Source organism: Panthera tigris, chromosome C1 (assembly GCF_018350195.1).
Source record: "Panthera tigris isolate Pti1 chromosome C1, P.tigris_Pti1_mat1.1, whole genome shotgun sequence".
Taxonomy (NCBI): domain Eukaryota; kingdom Metazoa; phylum Chordata; class Mammalia; order Carnivora; family Felidae; genus Panthera; species Panthera tigris.
Window position 1 is genome coordinate 124,827,567 of NC_056667.1, and position 23,237 is coordinate 124,850,803.

Here is a 23,237-nt window from a genome sequence, read left to right on the forward strand (position 1 = left end):
AAACTGAAGAAAAAGTGGTGTGATGCAATTGGAAAATGGACAAAGGCCATTACTTGTTTAGAGGAAAAAGAAGCTTATTGCTCCAAACATTTGAAAACACATTACCCTCACTCATCATAAAGAGAAATGCATATTTTAACTTCACCAAGACACCATGTCCCAAGGATCAGGTTGTCCAGAATCCAAAAGTTGGCAGCATAGCTATTCCAGTGGTGAGGGTCCGTCTTTTCCCGCCCTGCTAGTGAGCATGGTACTAACTGGGGGACTGTAGTTGTCACAATTTAGCAAAACTACCAATACATCTTTCCTTTGACTGAGCAGGTCATATCTAAGAGTCTATCCCAGAGATAAGTGAGCAAAAATTAAAAATGGTGTGTGCATAGGTCATTTATTGTGGCACTATTTGTAATAGGCAAAGACTGGAAATAACCCAGATGTTTTTAATAGGGGACTGAGTGAATGACATGGTCCACTGATAGAGGGAAGCAATGTGAAACTGTAAAGAGAACTGAGGGCAGATGGGGCGCCAGGGTGGCTCAGTCGGTCAAGCATCTGATTCTTGATTTTGGCTCAGGTCATGATTTCACGGTTCATGATTTTGAGCCCTGCATCCAACTCTGCGTTGACAGTGAAGAGCCTGCTTGGGATCCCCTCTCTCCCTCTCTCTGCCCCACCCCTGCTTACACTCTCACCCTCTTTCTCAAAATAAATAAATAAATAAACTTAAAAAAAAAAAAAAAAAAACCAGTGAGGGCAGTCCCCACTGTCTGGGGAGATGACTGGGATACTTTATGTGATAAAACCAAAATGCAAGGCAGCTTCTCAACCTGTTCCCTTCTGTCTAAGAAGGCAGTGTGTGCGTACATTAGTGTGTATGGATTTGCCTGTACTTTTGAAGGAAATTATGCAAGGATAAATAACAAGCCGATGAAAATGACTTCCCTTGGAGGAAAGGTGTGCAGGATCAGGGATAGAAAGTAGATTTTTTTTAATGTACCTTATTTTGACTTTGCAACCATGTAAATGTTTTATGTAATTAAAAAAAAATCATTCACTAAAAACTGAAAACAGATTGAAAACATGAAACAGGCCCAGTGTTCTATCAGATGAGTGTGAGTGTCCCACACAGAGAAAATAATTACTTCAGGAGTGACTTTTAAAGCTCAGTCTTTGGTCCATACATTCATAATGGGAAATACTTAAATTGATATTTGAAACCTTTGCAGGTATACTCTAAGAGCCGCAATTTTCAGGATATGAGATCAGGGGGAATATTTAAAGAATTTAAGTAAAGACTGTATAATCTTCAGCTTAAGTAGGAAGTATCAATATAAACTCATTCTTTATCTTTAAGAAGGAAACATTTCCTAGTTCTGTACTTTGAAAAGGATCAAGAGTAAAGACAACCCAGTAGTATGGAATATCCTTGGTGCTCAGACTGGGAACCCTTAAATACCTTTCCCACTACAAGGAACCTCGTACTCAGATAAATAGCTGACCCCAGGTCTAGCGCGGGAAGCTTTCATAATGGGACATGTCGACATGCCAGAAAGCAAGGAAACTGGGATGGAGTCAGAACGATGGCAGAGTCAAAGATGGGGTAGTTTGAGAATCACAAAGAACAGCTACAGAGGACTGCAGTCAAACCGGTGACAGATACTCCATGAGTCCAGGATGATCCTCCAAACAAGAAAACCCACAAAATCAATCTGTCCCCCTTTCAAAGTTGCCAGGGCACCACTTCAGTACTCTGTAAAATAAAGGGAAAGAATCCAACTTTGATGCTGCCTTTCTAGGACAAATTGTACTTGAAGATAATCAAAGAGCTGATGAAAGAAAATTGTTAATCATGAAGAAATCACAGCTAATAAATGCCAAAGGAATAAAGAATTGGAAAATCAGCATTTTGGGGGCACCTGGGTGGCTCAGTCAAGTCAGTTAAGTGTCTGACTCTTGATTTCAGCTCAGGTTGAGCCCTGTATCCAGCTCTGCACTGAGAGCACAGAGCCTGCTTGGATTCCCTCTCTGCCTCTCCTTCTGCCCTTCCCCTGCCTGCACTCTCTCTATTTCTCTCAAAATAAATAAACTTTAAAAAAAATCAGCGGGTGTTTGGGTGGCTTAGTCGGTTAAGTGTCCGACTTTAGCTCAGGTCATGATCTCATGGTTCACAAGTTTGAGCCCCATGTTGGACTCGGTGCTCACAGCTCAGAGCCTGGAGCCTGCTTCAAATTGTGTCTCCCTTTCTCTCTGCCCCTCCCCCACTCATGCTCTGTCTGTCTCTCTCTCAAAAATAAACATTAAAAATTTTTTTTAATAAACTTAAAAATATAATCATTTTGGTAGTCCTGAAGAGACAGTGGAGCAAGGCAGGAGTCGTCTGTGGTTGCTTCAGCCATCACATTACAGGTTGATGGCAAGCTTTCTCATGGATGACACTGTCTTAAATGGAGGAAATAGGGACATGAAGAAGGAAATTAAGCAGTTTGAGACCTTTATCATGTTGTGATGTGTCTGGGCTGGAGAAGTGACACAAAACAGTGACTCCCAAAGCCTGCCCACAGAGAACTCGAGTGCCTCCTCAAGAGGGGGTCCCATTCTTTCCATGTGTCAAAAGGGTGGATCCGGTCTACCATAGTCATCCCCACAGAATCCATTCCCTCACCTTCCGGATAAATGTGGCTATTTGAGTGGTCTGAAGGGGAAGACTGTTGCTTTGAACATGAGGAAGTGTCAAGTTATATTTATGTATTGTTAATTTTTTTTAATGCGACAAATTTACTAGCGTTTACTGTGTGGGTCGATAGTAGGCATTGTGTAGTTGAGGTATAAATCTGCACATGTATTACAGGTGCACTAGATGGTGCTCTGCTGGTAAGTTGCAAAATGGAAAGTGTGGCTCCGCAGAAATAGTGTTGCACTTGTAGAAGTCTGTTGTCTTTCCAGTCCGGCTGTTGTGTGACCAGATTTAGCAGTGTTCGGGCACATGTGGAGTGCAGAGGGAGGCTGGGGAAGCTGGTCAGAAAGGACCCAGAGGAGGATAAAAAAAGAAAAGTCACCATTGCTGACACGTCTGGAGGATCAGTGACCTGAGGTTGTCCTGACCAGAGCGCTTTTGCTTTTAAACATTCAGAGCACACGTCTTGCTTTAAAGCAGCTTCTATTTCTGCTCTAACTCATCTCCTCCCTAAATTGGTGGAGTTTTTACAAGTTGAAAAACCTGATTTTTCTTGTTTGCCCCAGATCTCAGAATTTCATGGAAACTGTTCTCTTTGTGTATTCGGTTTGCATTAGGGCATTTTTGTGCGTGTCATCAAAGACCATTCTGGACGCCTCCCTGAGTGGCTTCTACACGGACCAACTGAGTGGTCAGACAACACTGAGTCCTTTCAGCTACATGTACTGAGTGATGATTTTTTCCAAGAAGCTGCAAAGTCTGGTGGTTCCTCCCTCACGGCGGGCCCCTCGTGCTTGCACTCACCTCTTGTCCACGCTCCAGGTGGCCTGTGGGCTGGGCACTAAGGCCATCTCTTGCCCCACAGTGAGATCTTGAGAGCTCAACTTGGTTTCGGCTATTCCTGATCAGAGACTACAGTGCCCTCCCTATGCCCTTCTCTCTCCACCTCCGTACCCCTCCCTGGATGCTGGCCCCAGTCCCCCTCACAGCCCGCTGGTCTCTGAAGATGCCCCCCCAGATGCCTCCCCACTCTTGCTTCCTTCAAATCACTCTGAGAGCAAAACTGTATTTTTTTTTCCTTGAAGAGTCTATTTAAAAGACTTCCCCTATCATCCCAGTTAAATTGAAGACAAAGGTAACCCAATTTCAAAAACAGAAAAGGCCTCCCCTGATGGAAAAAGGCCCCCCATACCCTAATATAAGCATTATTTTATTTTTCGTAGGTATATTTTTACGTAGTTTTAAATACATAATGAAATTCTGTATCTCCTTTTTTCCCCCTTCACTTAAGAGATCATAATATTTTTCAAGGTTCTGCTTTTAAAATCACAATTTCCAAGGCTGTTTTATAGTCCATCAAGTGACTAGCTCCTAATTTGTACCTATTTGGGGAAACTTTTGTTGTTTCTTGTTGAAAATTAACTACTTTCTCTGGGCTTGACAGGGACTTGGCTTGACCCTATATTTAGGCATTATTTCAGTCAGCAGTCTGTGCTCTAAGGTACATACTGCTTTTTCTAAACTCCTAAAGGCTGTCTTTTATTTTTATCAGTTCCCGACAAGGTGTATTGTACCTCAGTAAATGAATGCAAGCCATTTTCCCGTCCCATTTCCAAGAGAAAATAAAGCCCTGAAGTTGACGACTTATACCTGGAGTTACCCGTACTTGGATAGCTGTCATTACCTGCATGACACCCTCTTCCACAGCTTCATCTGACTTATGTAAAAACATCATCAGTGGTGAAACATCTTTATCTGAGTTGTGTTTCTTCCTCCCCTTCCCTGGAGATGATAGCTGAAAGTAGAAATAGCAGTGATGACCAGATTCCTCACCCCCAGTCTCAGGCAAGTTTGTCCCAGACATCCCATCATTGGAAAATTTCAGTAACATCCAACTGTCCGCTGAACAACCTCACCGTTCATGTCACCATCAGAGAACATTTTCTGTTCCCTACACAAAATCCGTTTGTATTGGTTTATTTTTAATTAATTAGTGAATTAATGTTTTGAGAGCCTGCAACATTTCGGCTGTCATTCACAATCTGAAGACACCAATTTGGCTTCTGGGTGCTCACATTGTGCACTTGCAGTCAGGGCTGGGGAGTATTCAGCATTTCTCCATACATGTAGAAGTTTGGGGCAGAAAAGACAGGGAGCTGTCATGGAGTTAAGTGAAGAGGAGGCTGGGATTCTGGAGGCATTAGTTGAGAGCCTTCCCATTTCACCTCCACCCCTCTCCTTTCTTTACACCATCTGGCCTGTCTCATGCTGTTCACCTCCTCTTGGCTTTTATGCATCTTCCAGGGTTTCACGTTTTCTCTGACATGCACATTGCGTGTGTGTTCCTGGGTCTGGAAGCCCCTAGCCCTTACCCCCAACACATACACCCTTGCTTATCCTTCAGGGAAGCATCCTGTCCTCCAGAAAACCTTCTCTCCCTGAGCCAGGCACTGCTGCTCTACGATTCTTGCACCTGTGTTCCAGCCCCAATTCCTACCTTGTGAGCCCCATAAGCATACTCACTGCTCAGTCCTCCATACCTAAAGTGGTAAACATCACTGGTGATAAATAATTGTTGAATGAAGAATAAAAAGACTCCCATTTTCCCCAACTACAGAATGGCACTAATGAAAACATAAGTTAGATCATGACACCAAGATGCTCACAAAGACATGGCATCTTACTGTAGGGAAAGACCAGTCATCCCAGTGGCCTCAAGGCACCAGTACCTGTCTGGCCTTGTCTCTTACTCCATGTCTTCTTCCTCACTGCTCTGTAGCCCCCTACCCTGTGCCTTAGGTGGGCCAGGCACGCTTCTACCCCTGGACCCTTGGATTAGCTATTCCATCTTCTGAACATTCTTCCCTTAGACTTCTATGTCTCTTTCTTGAGGTTTTTAACTCAAATGTCACTGCAGTAAGACCAACCCTGAGTCCCCCTCTTTTAAATACAACTTCTTTTTCGCCCCATTTCCTGTGCCCCTTCCCTGCTTTATTTTCCATGTATTACCAGGCAACATTTATGCTTCACTTTTTTTTTTTTTTTTTTTTCCCTGCCCTGGAATCTGAGACATATAATAGAGCTTTTTGTCTGTTTGGTTCATTGCTGAAACTCCCAATACCTTGAAGAATCCTGGCTTCTGGTAGGCATTTATAAAATAGTAATTGAGTTAAATTAAATTGAACAATATTGCCTGTTCCGTTTTAGTCCATGCAACAAGGTAAGGAAGAGTGAGATGTGTTATACAAACTTAAAATTACAGAAGCTTCTCTGTTGAAACTGCATTGTACACCTGAAACTAATGTAACATTGCATGCCAGTGATACCTCCCCCTCCAAAATAGGTTAAAAAAAAAAAAAAAAAAAAAAAAAAAACCTTACAAAAGTTTCTTAGGGCCAGTGGCTTCGAGTTGCTCTCTTTTCTTCCCATGGAATTTGTTCATGTGGTTGGGATTTCCAGAGTTCATTTCGTACTCTTCTTGTCGTTGACATTCTAACTCTGAATTTCTCCCAGAATTTGGGGCTCACGGTCACGTTTATTTGCATGATCCAGTTGAAATAGTGGCTTGTAGACCAAAAAATTCTGCCTGACAAAACAGGACTTAAAGAAATGAGCCACTTTCCCTTCTTGCAAATGATAAACCTGTTGGCTTCAGCTGAGATCAGTTGCTTCCATATACAATTTTATTTTTAGGGCCTGACAAGCCAAGGAGTTGTTTGTGATTCAAACTGCCTTTTGGCCTTTGACTTCGATCAGGAGGACTCTTGTCTTTTATTTCTGTGCAGACCGGTGAGTGATAGCATCAGGCTTACAGTTCCTTTGTCTGAGTCTCAGCCTTCAGGAGCGATGTTCTTCTGAGGAGTCCATTCCCTCCTAAATTGCTTTTTGACACTTGAGAAATTTGCTCTCCTGTGCCTTTGTCAACAGTTCAGGTGCCCATCATTTCAGCCCAGCTGTACATAATAGTTTCCCTAGCTTGCATCCTGACCTCTCCTCTCTCTCCCTCTCTCTCGCTCTCTCTCTCTCTTTCTTTCTTTCTTTCTCTCTCTGAGCTCATCATCACCACCATTTGAAGAAATTCAGTTTTGGTAAAATTTGAAGTATAACATCACTAGCTGTGTAGTTTTTTTTAAAAGCAGGTAACTTCTGGGGTGATGTGACTGCATTTTTCAGTAAAGTTTTTTCTATGATGCCAGTTACATCATCAGGATCTGCACCAACATTCTGAATGGCAGTCAGTATTCTTACCCTCTTTGTTAACAAAGTCTTCAAATATACAAAAAGAGTGAAAGAAGTGTACAAAAGAAACCCATGGCCTAGACTCCACAATTAACAGTTTTCTTTACTTGTTCTGTGACCTATCAATCCATATGTCTCCCTTCTCTCTATTCATCAGTCCGCACTTTTTTTTTTTTTTTGATGCATAAAAGAAAATCCATAGGTGTTCAGCATATCATTAACTAGACTTCAATACTGGTCACCAAACCAATTGTTTTTCTTTTTTTATCTGTAACATTGCATTATTTTACTCTTTGTGTCCCCAAATGAATGTAAGCTCAGTAAAGGGAGCTTCATTTATGCTGGTTTTATTCACTGGTCTATGCTCAATTCTGCCCAAGTTGTTTTCTGGCTCATAGTGAGTACTCAACAAATGTGCTGCTGATGAATGAGTTGATAGTACTTAGAAACCTGTGATATTAAAATTTTACAACTCTGCATCACTCATTTGTTTCCCTTCTTCCCACCGTCAACTTTGTGACCTAGATTCAAAGATAGGTTAGTTTATCAATTAAAAAAATATTTATTGAACACCTGTCAGTAGGCATGAACTAGGTTCTGGAATAGAGTGATAAGCCGCCTTGGCAAATGGTTAATTCCACGAAGAACAGGCTTTAGTTTTGGAACTTTTGTGCAAAGAGCCTGGTGCTGGGAATAGTTTAGGCATGACCTCTGATGCTTGTTAATGTAGATCAACCTACAAGAGTCTGTCACACCAGTTAATTAAGCATTCCCCGTTGACTTAGTCGTGTGTGCTAAAGATATTTGCTCAATTCCTACTATGCTCTGGGAGTCGGCATAAGACATGGTTCAGCCTCAAAGAGCATGCAATCTGTCATGGGAGATATTAACGTGTGAACGGGGCTGTAAGTCTTCCTGGACTAAGAGGAGGGCTACTTACCTCAGTGTCAGGAAGTTAAGGAATCCCTCAACTAGGAGGTGGAGGGAGCTGAGCCTTCAAGGGAGGAGGAGGTAAAAGACACACCAGACATGTGCCAGCACAAGACAAGATGGAGAACATGCATTGCAAACCCCAAGTAGGTCATCAGAGAGCAGAAGTATCAGAGGGTGACCTGAAATGAAGCTGGGATGACAGGTAGATTGGCCCGTGCTTCATCTGGAAGGCGGTGAAGATTTTTAGCCAGAAACTGCCACAGTTACATGATTGTTGCAAAGAATACTGTGTTATTACAGATGATGTATTGGAACAGGGAGCAGGGAAGGAGGAAGGGCAAAGCTGACGGTACAGAGACCACTCAGAAATCCACTGCAGAAGTTAGAAGAGCGAGGGACGCCTGGGTGGCTCGGTCAGTTGAGTGTCCAACTCTTGATTTTGGCTCAGGTCATGGTCCCAGGGTTGTGGGATCGAGCCCCGCATTGGGCTCCATGCTGAGCGCAGAGCCTGCTTAAAATTCCTCTCTCCCTCTCTCCTGCTCTGCCCCCTCTGTCCTGCTTGCTTGTGTGTGCTCTCTCTCTCTCTAAAAAGAAATAAAGAGCTACAAGAGTGTGATCATCTACAATACTAGTTGATTTCAAGTTGGAAACATCCTAAACATCTTGTAGGATGTATTAGTCTGGATTTCTGTCTTGTCAACTTGGTCACAAGGGTTCGTTGGCTCTTGTCCCTGGGAATTGTTGAAACCAGCTTTAGGTTGAGCTGGATTTGGGCTTGGAGGATATCTTTATTTTCTCCCTCTCTTGGCTTTGCCTTTCTCTGGATTCACTGGCTTCATTCTCACGTGGGCACACAGATAACATCTGCAGCTCTAGACTTCCACCATGTCTGCTTGGTGATTGAAGTAGCTGACTTGTCTTGGAGCAGCTGTGATACGTGGGACTTGGATCACACACCTATCTTTTAAAATGAGCCATAGTCACGTAGAGTCTTCTGTATTATGTGTCTATCCTTGGAGGCATGGGGCATGGAGACAGCCAAGGGGTCAGGACTGGCGGCACTCCAACCACCTAAATAAAACAGAATTGCATGACTTGGGGTAAGTGTGGTTCTATAAAGCGATCTGGCAGACCAGAACCATGGGGCATCCCAGCTGATGGAAAGAGTTCATGCCCTGAAATACTATACTAATTTAACAATCAGTGATGAGCTGTGGGTATTAACCCACAAAGATGCCTATGGTGCATTTGTAAGTGAGTAAGAGTAAGATCCAGTTTTGATTTTAGGATAAAAAAAGTCATAAGTATAGGGGAAAAATCCACCAATGGTAGTTATTTCTAGGTGGTAAGGTGATGGATGGCATCTTTTATTCTTACATCTTTTTCTGTGGTTTACAGTAGAAAGTTTTACACAGAGGCTATGTCTCTGTTATAATCAGGAAAACCTAAATAGTCATTTCGACGAGGCCAAAACAAAACAAAACAAAAAACTTCCCTGTTACAGAAGTCCTGACAAGAATCAAGGTCAGAACTAAGAGTGGTGCAGAGGAGGAAGAGGGTTGAGATTTTCGAGCAAGTGAACATCATCAGGACTTGGTAAGGGCTGAGGGAGGAGCCCAGGGTGGGTCTGTAGTTTCTGCCCTTGGCGACCTGCTGGTGTGGGAGTCCCCAACGCGGAAGCACCAGCTGTGGTTAAAGGCCAGCACAGCAACTTTTAAAACGAATATTTGCACATTTTAGTGCAAGTGCTTAGGACTTAGTGGTGGAAAGACAGACTTAAGAGATGTAGGCACTGAAAGAAGGGTCGATTTGACTGAATACAGTTTTTTTAAGGTTATTTATTTGAGAGACAGTGTGCTCACGCACACACATAAGTGGGCTAAGGGCGGAGAGAGAGAGAATCCCAAACGGATTCCCCAAACAGATTCAGCACCAAGCCCAATGTGGGGCTCAAACTAACAAACCAGGAGATCATGACTTGAGCTGAAATCAAGAGTTGGGTGCTTTAACCAACTGAGCCCCTGACCAAATAAAATTCTTGAATTAAATTTGAAATGAGGATGTTGTTTATTATTGCTTGGTAGGAATAAATGCCTCATTTATTAAGTAGTTGGCAAACTGTGAGGGCAGAGACTCCTCTTGGTGTTGTCGTCTCTCAACACCTCGCATTTAACCTGGTTTTTTACAGAGTGCTCTAAAATGGTTGTTGTTGAATGAATTATCAAGCTAACCTTCCCATAGTTCTTAGAAGAAATCATCGCTGTGATCTGCTTAGGAAGCCCATCAGGCTGATTTGTAATCATTTGTAAATAGGTGTTTCCAAAGTACTTAAAATAATGCTTTTCTTAAAAAAAGAAAATACTTGTTCTGAGTTATTTTAAGGCCACTGTTAATGTTTAGCAAATCCCCTTCTGTTTGTCACATGTAAAAAATCAGCTTGGTCCCACAAATATGTAGCATAAGTCACTCAAGAAACTGGGGTAATCTTAGCTACATTTTTTCCCCTTGGGTCTTTTCGTGTGTATTTTGGTCTACCTTGTAGCATTATTTTCCTCAGAAGCGTGTTTACCACTGTAGACAGAGCCCAGAAAATAAAATATTTGGACCACGAGGCTGTATGTTAAAATGTTTTAAGGAGCTTGGGCTCTGAGACCAGCTGGTGTGGCTCTGAATCCCAATGTGTAATTTCCTTGCGTGCAGACTTGGGTAGTTGAAGTATCTCCCCCCATTTTCTCATGTGTACAAACAAGTTAAAAGATTGTCATGAAGATGAAATGAAACAGTCACTGTAAAGCACTTAGCACAGGACACCGCACATAGACAGTACTCAAATCTTAGCCATTTAAAACAAAGTCACATTTGTTCACCACCTGGGATGAGTAATTTCCAAAAGTGCAGGATTTCCTGTATCCCACTTATGACGAAAAGTTTTTTTAACATTTATTTATTTGCGTGTGTGAGAGAGAGAGAGTGTGAGAGAGATAGAGTGTGAGGAGGGGAGGGGCGGAGAGAGAGAGAGACACAGAATCTGAAGCAGGCTCCAGGCTCTGAGCTGACAGCACAGAGCCCAATGCGGGGCTCGAACCCACGAACCAGATCATGACCTGAGCTGAAGTCGGATGCTCAACCAACTGAGCCACCCCGGTGCCCCTATGATGAAATTTTTAAAATTTACCTTGACATGTAAATACTTTCTCTTTGAAACCCTCCTACCACAGCTAAATTCTCTATTCCCATCTTCAGGCAGAGCAAAAGACAAAGCTTGGGATGAAGTTGGATCTCCACAGAAAGGTCATTTCGGAGAGCTTCAGTCTCTCTTGATGACTTTTGACTTATTATTAACTGATTTTAGGAATATGTGTGTTGAGACCATGGCCCTCAGGGACGATGTCACCAGGCAGGTACCCAGCTGCTGGCCAGCTCCTTGGAAGGGAGCCACATCAGGGCCTGTAGCTACTTCTGAATCACCGGCTAGGCAGGTTGCAGCTGCATGACCCCTCCTGGCCCCCTTGCCCGGTGTCCTGTGGCAGGTTCGGCGTTCCCTGGGAAGATTCATGGGAGGTCTGACCAGCGCCAGTGAAATGTGGCCGTGCCATTGATAGGTGCAGCCTTGAGTCTTCTCCACGGTCCTTACCAGCGCTTACAGGCCGCCCATCCCCAGCTAACACCTCCAGACCAGAGAGAGGAGTCAAAATAAAGTGTTGGCGTGAAAACTCAGAGAAGAGCATGTCTCTGTAATTGTTCATACAATGTCAAAATTGATTTAGTACCAAATGACAGTCGTAAAGCAGTCGTAAAGAGCCCACTGTTTCTCACAAGTTTTTTAAATAGGTTGTTGGCTCTCTCACCCTCACTGTTTAAGCCATAAGCTATGGGAATTTTTGACGCAAAAATACATACATGTATGAGTTATTCTTTTCTTTTTTGGGCTTTGATGATTTTATTTTTTACTCTACCTTAGTATGTTATATTTTTTCACCTTTTGAGTTGTTTCAGATGATAGATTCAAAATTCACCCTTTTAATGAAGTGCCCATATAGGGACTGGATAACTGAATTTCAGAGAAGATTACATAAAGCATGGAGGTTTAGTCACCATATACATTTTCTGAAGGTAAAAAACACAGACTCAAAGTTTAGACAGTTTTTATTTCAGAATTTTGACAGCTAGAAGTTTCACAAAGAAATGTTTTAAGCTGCATTACTGACCTTTTGAATGTGCTGTGCTCTCTTCCCCACCCTCATCCTCCTTCAAAGCCCCTCACCACCAGCTCCTCAAAGAGAAAGAAAAGGCAACCATTGCCCCTTGTTGACAGTAGAATTTATTCACTCATTTACTTTCCAGCCAACTGCAGCCGTTGCCGTCGCCTCTGGGCACTTGTTCAAGAACACAGAAATGAAATAACAGATTGGCCAGACCGAACACAACTCCCCAGTCACAACCCTATTATCTCCTCATTCTGTCACCCCCATTAGGCAGAAGCCTGGGAGACTAGATGGTGATAACACAGTATTTACGCAGCTCGTTCATGTCCACAGTTCACGGCTTTCCGCTGGCGTTCCCTCATTCGTCTGTGTGCGGGGCAGAGGAGAGTGAGGCCTGGGGCTTTAGGTTCCTAGGTCTTTGCACAGGCCTCCCCCTGCCCATTGTAAAGGGTTTCTGTGCAGGTCCCCTGCCTGGGAAAGAGCTCCTGCAGCCTGAGGAAACCGGAGTAAGACAAGGGGGCCAACCGGCTCCGTGTGCTTAACCACCTCCCTGGGGAAGGAGTGTGATCAAAGCCATACGTACCCCGCATTGTGTGGATTTGCCTGAATATTAAGTGTCTCTCCATTTAGGGTATTTATAGCCGCTCTATTCAGGTCAGAATCAAGCAGAGCAGTTGCTTTATTTAATATTATGGGGCCTCTGCAGGGTCATTTCCTGAAAAACACATTTCTCTGGGCAGAATGTGTAGCAGAGGAGGGTCTCTGTTTCGACTACAGAGAATTGTTTTCTGATTGTTGCCTTCCAGTGAAATTCCTCTTAAAATGATAGGCACAAGAGACCAGTGTTGGAGGGAGGTGTGGGGTTGCTTCCCCACTGGATCAAGTGTTGAACTAGAGAAGTTTGAGAACTCATGTGAAAAGTGATCCAGAGGAAGATGCCTTGCTCTTCCAAGATAGTCTGTCTTGTAGACGAGACACTGCTCCTTGTGGTGGTTGGCTTCTCAGGGTGGCTTACATCCCAGTAAGTTTCACCTTTCTTTCTGTCTTCATTCCCTCCATCTGTTCAGTGTAGTTCCATAAGGACATCTCCCATTAGTGAGTAATTCTTAGGGGAGGCGTTGATTGGTTTGGCCCCCAGCTCCCTTTTTACCCAGCTGGCATGAGATCACATGGCATGGGGCTGCCAACAGTGGCCTCACCCCTATGAGAACCCTTGATTCAACCCTGCTCTGGCCATTTGTTGGTAAAGCCAGGAAGGCAACATTTCTGTCAGGAGATAGCGGGCCTTGTGCTAAGGAAATAGGAAGGAGGAGAGCACACAGCAGAATGCTTTTCAGACAGATGTATTTTATAGGCGGGGGTGGCGGGAGAAAAAGGCAGGATTTGGTGCAGGTTAATCCATCCTGGAGAGAATTCTTATGTGAAGGTTCTGCTAGGAATATGTGGGAGTAGGTAATCCCCTGCCTCCCCCTTCCCAGGTTAAGAAATAGAACAGGGTAAAATGAAAACATCTAATTATGTGCAAGATGGTTTATCTCAAATTTGTGATTGTTGCTTCTTCTTGCTGATTAAATCCTAACTGCCCTGTCCTTTCCTTTCCACATCAGCTCATACCCCAGACAACAGCTTTCTGGGATTTGTGGTTGAGCAGCATCTAAACTCCAGCGATATCCACCACATTAACGAAATCAAAAGGCAGAACCAGTCCCTTGTGTATGGCAAAGTGGATAGCTTCTGGAAGGTGAGTCGGTCTGTGTGTGTGTGTCTCTCTCTCTGCCTCTGAAAAGAAGCTTGTTGGGTAATTTAATTTAACTTTGATCCAGGGAGTAATCAAGCCAAGTGCCCAGGGCTTAATGGGATCTGCTTAGAAGTGAACAAGACTATGCAAGGATTTGGCGGTTCAGCATGTGGGTATCTAATAAAGGCTGTATCTGCTCGTTTGCACAGTGGCTGCACAGAAAACCGCTCCACTCTTTGTTGGAAGTGACATGTTACAGCTTCTTTCACATCCTGTACTTGCTTCTAAAAGCGAGGGCCCTGCAAGGGCTGGATATCTTTCTGGAGCAAGGCATTGCACGGAGAGCTCCCGTACCAGGTGACTCTGCCTGTGCCTTTTGGGACATGGTGTGTGAAGCTAGAGCAGTGCTCTCTGCCTGGGGGAGTGCAGTGGTCTTCTCATGCCCTCTTAGCTGTGGGCAGCACCAACTACCCAGGAAGGGAAAACACCTGCCAGGGCTGACGACAGGCACTTTCCTCTGAGGGATCTCGGGCGAGGCCACATCCTTGGCTATAGCCTGAGCCAGGTTTTCCAAAATCACTGGACCTGGGGACCTCCTGGATGATTTCCAGAGTCCATCTGGGAGAGGTACAATAGGAGAGGAGCTGGACGAGAGAGTGTGATCTGTTGACATGACCTCCAAACCTTTTTATATGCAAAGTCTTCCTGTGTATGCCACTGCCATAATTTTGATTGAGGACATGTTTGTATAGGACACAACAGTCTCCAGAACTTCAAAACATGACTCTTCCTAAACATAAAAGCTATCACTTTCCAGAATGATCAGGGACTGTGGTCTCTTGTTGTGTCTCTTGTATTGAGGAAGTTGGAAATCTGACCACTGAGTGAGCACAAGTGGTGTATGGGGTAAAGAACTCCCTGCTGTTGATTTTCTGACCCCATGTTCCGAAAAGGAAATGCCTTGCTGTCCTCTCTTCAGTTCTCTGATGCTAATGATACCAAAGGGACAGTTAAATCAGCCTATTTCCAGGGAAACTGATTTAATTCCAGGTAACTGTCTTTGCTGTAAACAACTAGAATTCTCCCTTAGTTTAGTACTGTGATCCTCATCGGGGGACACTTTCACCCCCAAGGGACACTTGGCAGTGTCTGGAGACCATTTTGGTTGCCATGACTGAGGGAGGTGCCATTGGCTTCTGGGAGATAGAGGTCAGGGATGCTGCTGACAGGGCACAGGACAGCCCCACAACAGAATTACCCGGCACAAAATATCAGCAGTGCTGAGGCTAAGAAACCTGAGCTGGTAAATAAGATTTATTTCTTACATCCATTATTTCGCATTTTCTCCTCTTGAGTAAAATAAAATCATGCAAGACTAAATGGTTATTTAAGACGTTCCCATGCACTTAGACATCTTTGCTTCCTTTGCATCAAAACCTGCCCTGTGTCAGCAGTTTTCAGCTGACTTTCAGCCAAAGAGGTTAAAAAGGACACTTTGGGTGTTGTCATTCTCAGCTCAGTTGTGAAGTGAGTGAATCATGGCACTGGGTTTAGGAAGACATGGGCTCTTTAAAAAAAAAGCGTCACTCCTTTCTCTCCTCCACACCTGCTCAAAGGAAATAGTTTGCATGTCTGTGTGAACTTGACCTTGCAATTATATCACTTCTGTTTTGGAACCAAGTGCAGCTTCCTTTTAGGTGCCTCTGGCAGTTTTTCAGTTTCCCTAGAAAAACAAAATAATACATTGGTTCTGAAAGCTTTTTGATCACCTTTTTTGGGATAAAGGAATATTTGACTCTAAAAGAATGATTTTGTTGATGCCAGTCAGAATCCCAGAAGTGTTAGCTGTGTTGGCCCAAGGGATTTGTGGCATGATTTGGAAATCCTTCTGAAACTCCACAAATGACCCAACCTTCCTCTTACTATGAGTCATCCAAGTATTAAAAATGGGTGAGTGGCAGTGTGTCTAAATTAGTCTTCGAATACCTCAAATCTGGGATGTTAACTTCACTTTTATAGATTATTGCCCAATGCTCTTTCTTTTTAATGTTTATGTATTTTGAAGGGGGGCGAGGAGGGAGGGAGGCGGGTGGGTGGGTGGGAGCGGGGAGGGGTGGAGAGAGAATCCCAAGCAGGTCTACGCTGTCAGTGCAGAACCTGTCACAGGGTTTGATCTCATGAACTATGAGATTATGACCTGAGCCGAAATCAAGAATCAGATGCTCAACCATCGAAGGCCACCCAGGCACCCCTATTGCCCAGTATTCTTGGATGAGAAAAGGCCCAAAAGATGAAAAATGTGGTGAGGTTTTTACATCAATTCAGGACATCTCAAACTTTTGAACACAATACAGTGTGTGAGAATTGTTACTTTTAACAAGACATCCCCGTCCTCATAGTGGCTAGTGAGTGTGCACAGAATACAGATGTACCTTAAGTGTGATGTTAGTGCATCCACATTTCCAGGGTTGCATTCATCACTGCCTTTAGCCTGCAGGAAGTATTATATATTGTTTTTCCTAATCCATGCCCAGTCTCTCCCCACCCAATCTCCTTTGTTTCTAATCTCTTTGGGAAGAGGGGTGACCTGTGTCCTGGGAGGCTGAGGATTTTAGGGGGGGATGTGGACAGGTACATGTTTGAAGTCGACCATCTCAGGATGTCCTCCTTCTCCCTCAGATTCTAAGACTCACTGAAATTCTGAATATATCTGCTGTGCCTTCAATCCTGTTGTATGTCCTCCCCTCTTTTGAGGGAATCTGCCTAGCTGCTGGGACACTTGAGTGGGGGATGCCACCACATGCCCCCTCCACCCTTGGCTCAATGGCTCAGTGGGTTGTCCTCTGACCCAAGGCAGCCCAGCACACTGGTGTTTGGCAGCCATGATTCTGGCTCAGAAAGCCAAGCTGGACCCAGGAGATTCTTCCCTTGGCATTGGAAAAAAGAGGGAACCATGAGCCGCACGGACAGGAATCAAAAGGACATGTCCAGAGTTGTGATCAGGCTGAGGCAGAAGCTTCCCAAGAGTGCAGTAATTAGGAAGTGGGACCGATTTGGAAACAGGATGCTGTTGAGAGAATGATGGAACAGAATCCCAGGGAGGAGAGGTACCACCCTGAGAGAGGTGGGGTGCTCTGGAGGAGCCAGGAAGGAAGAAGAACAGACAGAAACCACCCATGCAATGTGCAGAGAAAGAGAAAGTAGCTGCCAGAGTTCCTCAAAGCTTTTTTTTTTTTTTTTTTTTTTGTAGATCATATATCCCTTTATCACGCTCTGTTCCCTTGCAGTATCCTAAGGGGTTTCTGTTCCTTAGAGTCATATGTAGGATAGCTACTAAATATTTGTCTTCCCTGCGTTGCAAATGCTTATGAAGAAACATAATTTGTTAAATATAGAGGCTAAGAAGGAGTGGGCTACCTCTTAAGCTCCCCCCAGTTCTGCCTGAAATTGATGGCAGACGGACCTGTGGTCTTATCCTGATGTTACGGTACATAGTAGAGAGGTGGGAGGGGACCTTGCTGCCAGAATGCCAAAGGTACCCACTTAGGAAGCATCACTAAGCAGCCAAGACCCTTAGCACCACATGAGACTGCTAACAGCTTAATCCCAAGTACAGATATCTGTCTTAGCCCAGGAACCTATGGGTCTGAGTTCTTGATGTCTTCCTCTGGGGCATCCACTGATCAATCTGATCACTGGCATCCACTAACACGTGCCTAGAAGAGAAGTCTACCCAGTGTGGTGGCCAGATTCAAGGCCCCTCAACATCCTATTACCAAAGTCATTAGGGAATGAAAAATTGGTTGATTTTGTAAAAATAAGACATTTAAAACATTGTGGAAATTAATATTAATTGCTGTCTTGCTTAGCTGTATTATTTATTTCCATATTTCTTTAAAAATACTATCCTGAGGGGCGCTGGGTGGCTCAGTCAGTTAAGCATCCGACTTTGGCTCAAGTCATGATCTCATGGTCCATGAGTTCGAGCCCCGCGTCGGGCTCTGTGCAGACAGTTCAGAGCCTGGAGCCTGCTTCGGATTCTGTGTCTCCCTCTCTCTCTGACCCTCCCCCATTCATGCTCTGTCTCTCTCTGTCTCAAAAATAAATAAACATTAAAAAAATAAAAAATAAATAAAAATAGTATCCTGAGCCTAACTGAATCTTGTATTGATGATGCAGGGTCAGCATTTTACATAGTTGTGATCCCACCTTCGTGTTCTCATTACTTACCGATGTATCATTGCTGTGAAAGTAAGTGTCTTAAAGGTCTTGCTTTGAGCACCTCAGGGGAATAAGCACAGCCTCTGAACAACCAGCCAGCGCAGCTTGTGAGGTAATTAACTGCTTTGAGCCTTAGGTTCCTGGTCTGTGAAATGGGTATGATAACACTACCACATAGAGCAGGGCTTCTGGGATGTACTCTTGCATATGAATCACCCAGCATCTTGTTAAAATGCCCGTTCAGACTCAGACCTTCAGGGCCCCAGGGGTGTTTCTCACAAGCACCCAGGTGCTGTTGATGAAAATGCATTTCAGATAGCATGGCCTTGGGGGTGTTGGGGATTGTGTGAGGTCCCTGGCCCTGACTAGCTGGCCAACCAGTGAATAAATAATTCCTTTTTCCTCTTTCCTTTAGCTTTCCTGCTGTATTTGTCAGGCTGCCAGCTGTCACACTACTTCTCACTACTGTTAGCACCTGATTACAGTGACCTACCCTCCCCGCCCCCCCCCCATCCACCCAACCCACCCAGTCTCATTTCCCACTAGCACATTTGTGGAACCTGGTCCTTTAGAATGGGGTAAACCTGTGGTAAGCTGTGGGCCCTGAGAGGAAGTGAGAGGCGTGGTGTCATCTGCTGTCCTGCTTTGTAGCATCTGTGCCTGCTGGGCCGTATTGCGTAGTGGTCAAGGACACAGGCTCGAGCCGGATCGCTGGGTTCAAGTTCTGCCTCTTTCATCAGCTGCTTGATCAGGAGCAAGTTCTTAACTTCACTTGGCCTCTTTTCTCAGACAGATGATAATAGGGTTTCTATAGCGATTAAATGACTTCATATTTGCAAAATGCTTGGAACAGGGTTTGGCACACAGTGAGTCCACACAGTGATATTATGAATAGCACTACTGGGCCAGATAGAAGACATAGAGGGAATTGATGGGAGTATAAGATGGAGAATAGAGCCTGTGAGGAACAGGTAAATACAAGACTGTCCAAAGATACTCAGATTCCATTTTTTATAAATACTTTCTCATGTTTATTTATTTCTTTTGAGAGAGAGAAAGAGAGAGGGCACAAGCATGGGAGGGGCAGACAGAGAGAGAGAGAGGGAGAATCCGAAGCAGGCTCCATACTGTCAGTGCAGAGCCCAACGTGTGGCTCGATCTCCTGAACTGTGTGGTCGCGACCGGAGCTGAATTCAAGAGCCAGACCCTTAACTGACTGAACCCCCACTTTCCAGTTTTTTTAAACTATGTCAGTGGTTGGCAACCTCTGGCTCTCTAGCCAAATCTGGGCCTCTACCTATTTCTGTAAATAAAGTCTTACTGGAGCACAGCTACACCTGTTTGTTGTCTATGGCTGCTTTTGCACCCAAATGGCAGAGTGGTATAGCTGTGACAGAGACTCTATGACCAGCAAAGCCTAAAATACTTATTATCTGACACATTACAGGAAGTTTTCCAACCCTGAAACTACACCATGTCCCATGTAAACCAAGTCTCTCTTGGTGGACACATTTGGCTAACCGTCCTAGGCATGGATCTCATCAGATGTCTTTTTAGCTTATTCCAGGGGCTCTTGATCATGTTCTGTATGATTGAGGCTGATGGGTAAGCAGCACATGGAAAAACAAAGTGTCAATTTACCAAATTCCCTGTTACTCCATGACAAAGCCTCAGTCCCTGAGCCCGGCATTTCTTAACAGGCATTTCACACAGTCTGCCGCTTATTGGATAACTGTCGCCTTGGTGGTGAAAGAGGATCTCAGCTTAGTGCAGGGTTAACATTTCTCTGAGCCCTCCATAGCCATCACTTAAGGAGGCACTCCCCGATTCCTCATGAGATGGTGAGACAGCGGCAACCCTCTTTCACCATCTTGGTTTATAGATGAGGAACTGATTCAAGGAGGAGGAGGGACTTGGCTAAGGTCCTGTAGCACATGATGTGACAAGTACAGAACCAGGATCAGGGCTCTCTCTGTCTCTCACCTCCCCTCTTGAGCACATGCCTCCTTTGCTTGAGGATCTGTCCTGTGTCCCTCCCCTGGAAGGTGGTTCCATGTTGAGAGCAGGATTCAGAAGCCAGGAAGCAAGGTTCGCATGAGTGGCTAACATGCACAGCAGGCGTCCTGGGCAGAGGCTGGTGTAACAGGTAAAACAGTGCTCCTGGTTGCTCACTACACAAACAGGGAGGCCTGCGACGGCCCTGCAGCCAGTTTTGCAAAGAGTAAGTGATAGACCTTTGTGAGCAATTCAAATTATTACTAGCTCTGGACCCCCAGGGCCTGGCTTACCTGAGCCCTAGCCTGCTCAGCAGCAGCCAAATTCATCTAGTCCCCACTGAATTTGGAAAGCTTCTTTTTATCTAAACATCAATGACCATGTAGTTCTAAAGCATGGTCTAAGACAACACATAGGCCCATAGCCAGAGGCCTATGAAATTGGGCACTAGGCCGTCTAGAAATGTGATGCAAGCTTTGCGTTCTCTGTCCCTAACTTCCTAGCTTTCTAACTTTGTTTTCTGTGCAGCAGCAGCTGCCAAAGTGATTATTTTATATATATATATATTTTTTTAATGTATATTTTTGAGAGACAGAGAGCAAGTGGGGGAGGGGCAGAGAGAGAGGAAGACACAGAATCCAAAGCAGGCTCCAGGCTTTGAGCTGTAAGCGCAGAGCCCGACCCGGGGCTCGAACTCATGACTGTGAGATCATAACCTGAGACAAAGTCAGATGCTTAACCGACTGAGCCACCCAGGCGTTCCAAGAGTGATTGTTTTAAAAATATAAATGGCATTGTATTACTCCTCTTCTCAAAACCCTCTAGTGGCTTCATTTTAAACTTAGAGCACCTTACATTTATGGTGAAATGCAGTCTCCGTCAAATGGTTTAGTGAGGTTCTCTGCAAGCAAGCCGTGTCTGCTCTGCACCCACCATCTCCCTCAGCTCCCCTAGGCTCTGGCTACATGGAGTCCCACACACCGCTCCCTTCCCCCCGAGGGGCACAGCTGCCGGCTGGAAGGGCTGGCTGCTGCCGGCTCTAGCTTGCCCTAGCCCTAGCCTCCAGGGGCCACCCTATCACATGCACCCTCAACCAGATGTCATCCCCCCCACCTCTATCACAGCATCCTCTTCCTTCCTTTTAAACAATGTTAATCACTTTGTGATCATGTATTTCTTTTTCTGTCAGCCTCTCCTTGTTAGACTCTAAACTCCTTGAGGGCAGAGCTCACTAATGGTGCTTTACCCAGCACAGTGCCTGGCACATAGTAGGTGCTTACTAACTACTGGATGAATGAATCCATCTCCTCTCAATTTCATCTAATTTATCTGATTTATCTGGGAATCTTCACATAAAGCTTGGAATGTGTTTCGCTCTGGGCATTGCCCTATGCTCTCTGGTCCCAGGGACACAGGAAGAAGGGATTTGAGGAAACGGAGTGGAGCTACATGGGTGCCGACTCTGCAGCCCCCACAGATGTGTCAGGAGGTTTTCAAAAACCCTGGTGACGTGAGCAGTGAAATGGCCTGGAAGGAGGACATTGCGCGGGGAGGCTGGGGGCCAGCTCGGGGCCAGCTTGGCCGGCATCTCTGTGATTTGGGGGCAGGCACCCCCAAACATATGCATGGAAGTATTAGGGAAGAGGAATGAATTACTGATCCACACAACATGTGTGTACCTCAAATTAGTGCTGAGGGCAAGAACTAAACATCAAAAGAATCTACAAGGTTGATTCTACCTATATAAAACTCTGGAAAATGCAGATTGACCTATAGCGACAGAAAGCAGATGGGTAGTTGCCTGGGGAGGGGTGAGAGACAGGCGGGCCCATGTCCACTGTGGTTGATGATGGTGTGATGGGCTCACGGTACATCTTTATGTCAGCATGTATCAAATCGTATGCTTTAAACATGCGTGGTTTCTTATATGCCCATTATACCTCCGTAGGGCTGTTAAAAAATAAATCCATGTTGGCCAACAGTGACCTGTGGGACAAACCTGGCCTCTGGCCTGCAAACTAAAAATGGTGTTTTTACATTTTGAAAGTCATAAAAAGAAAAACCAAAAAAGCAAAAGAATATGTGACAGATCTTGTATGTTCCCACAAAGTATAAAATGTTTACTGGCTGTCCCTTTGCAGAGCAAGTTTGCTAACCCTTGAGTGAGAATAATAATTATTCCCCTATGTTCTTTGGAGCCCTGGGGACTAGCTACTATGGGAAGTCAGGGGGCAGCCTCACAGTGGCCCCACCTATCACAGCAGCTCTGATTTACCTGTGGCATAGGTTTGGATTCCCAGTAAGACTTCACTGGGGAAAGGGTTTAACTGCTTTAAACAGCCAAACATGTTGGAAGTCTCTAGACTAGTCAACTTCTGAGTCTGAGATAGAATCCCATTCTAAAAACTATATAATTATCTAGCTTACTAATTTGGTTGACTTGGGCTCAGTTTAAATTAATGCAAAATTGGAAATGGGAGTAGTCTGGAAAAATGCCATCTTATTTTGCAATAGGAATTAGCTGCTCTTAGTATATTGTTTTAATGAACCCCCAGGGACCTTTGTAATTAAAGAATGTATTGGAATCCTTGAAGCGAACACAGTTTTATAGGTAGGTTAAACCTTGTCCTGTTTGTTTTTTCTGATTTTTTTTTTTTTTTGGCTAGACTTTTCTTCCCAGATAATGCAGAGATAAACCAGATAAATTTAAACCTACCTTGAGTTAAATGGGTATACGTTTTGAAATAATGAAATTGGAATCAGTTCTATTGAGTTTGCTTGAAAATTAATGCGATCATGGTTCTTGCTAAAAAGGTATTCCAAAACATCCTTCTCTCTCCCCAGTTTTATTCCCCATGGGAGAAAGCTTAGGTAGGAAAGATCCTCTGGGGGTATAAGCCTCTCTAGGGCAGACACTCAGCCATCCTCAGTCACTTGTGCATGGGTTTCCTCTCTGGCTCAGTTTCTGGCACATGTTAAAGTGCAGTCATATCACATAGCTTTTCTGCCAAGTTGAAGTACAAGCTTGGAGTTGGGGGAAGGGAACAGAAAAGAGAAACCAAATGCAAAGAGAAATATCTGAAACAAACCATTGGCTTTTAAGTTCTAAGGACTATGGTGCAGGTGACTTAAGGATTGTTCAAAAACAGTGTTGGTTGCGTGCTAACTGTAACCGAACCCCGGGTGCTATCCGCTGTAAACACATCATTGTGCGGTAAGCAAATGAGTGCAG

General features: G+C 44.4%; 1 protein-coding gene across 5 annotated transcripts in view; it reads left to right on the top strand.

Annotated features, from left to right (window-relative positions):
• The window catches only part of MGAT5 (alpha-1,6-mannosylglycoprotein 6-beta-N-acetylglucosaminyltransferase), a 335,238-nt gene that overhangs the window by 229,014 nt on the left and 82,987 nt on the right, over positions 1-23,237 (top strand). For all 5 annotated transcript variants that reach the window (XM_042994303.1, XM_042994306.1, XM_042994304.1 and 2 more), the window contains one exon: positions 13,659-13,792. In XM_042994303.1, coding sequence (XP_042850237.1) covers positions 13,659-13,792 — 134 coding nt within the window. The remainder of the gene's footprint in view (positions 1-13,658; positions 13,793-23,237) is intronic.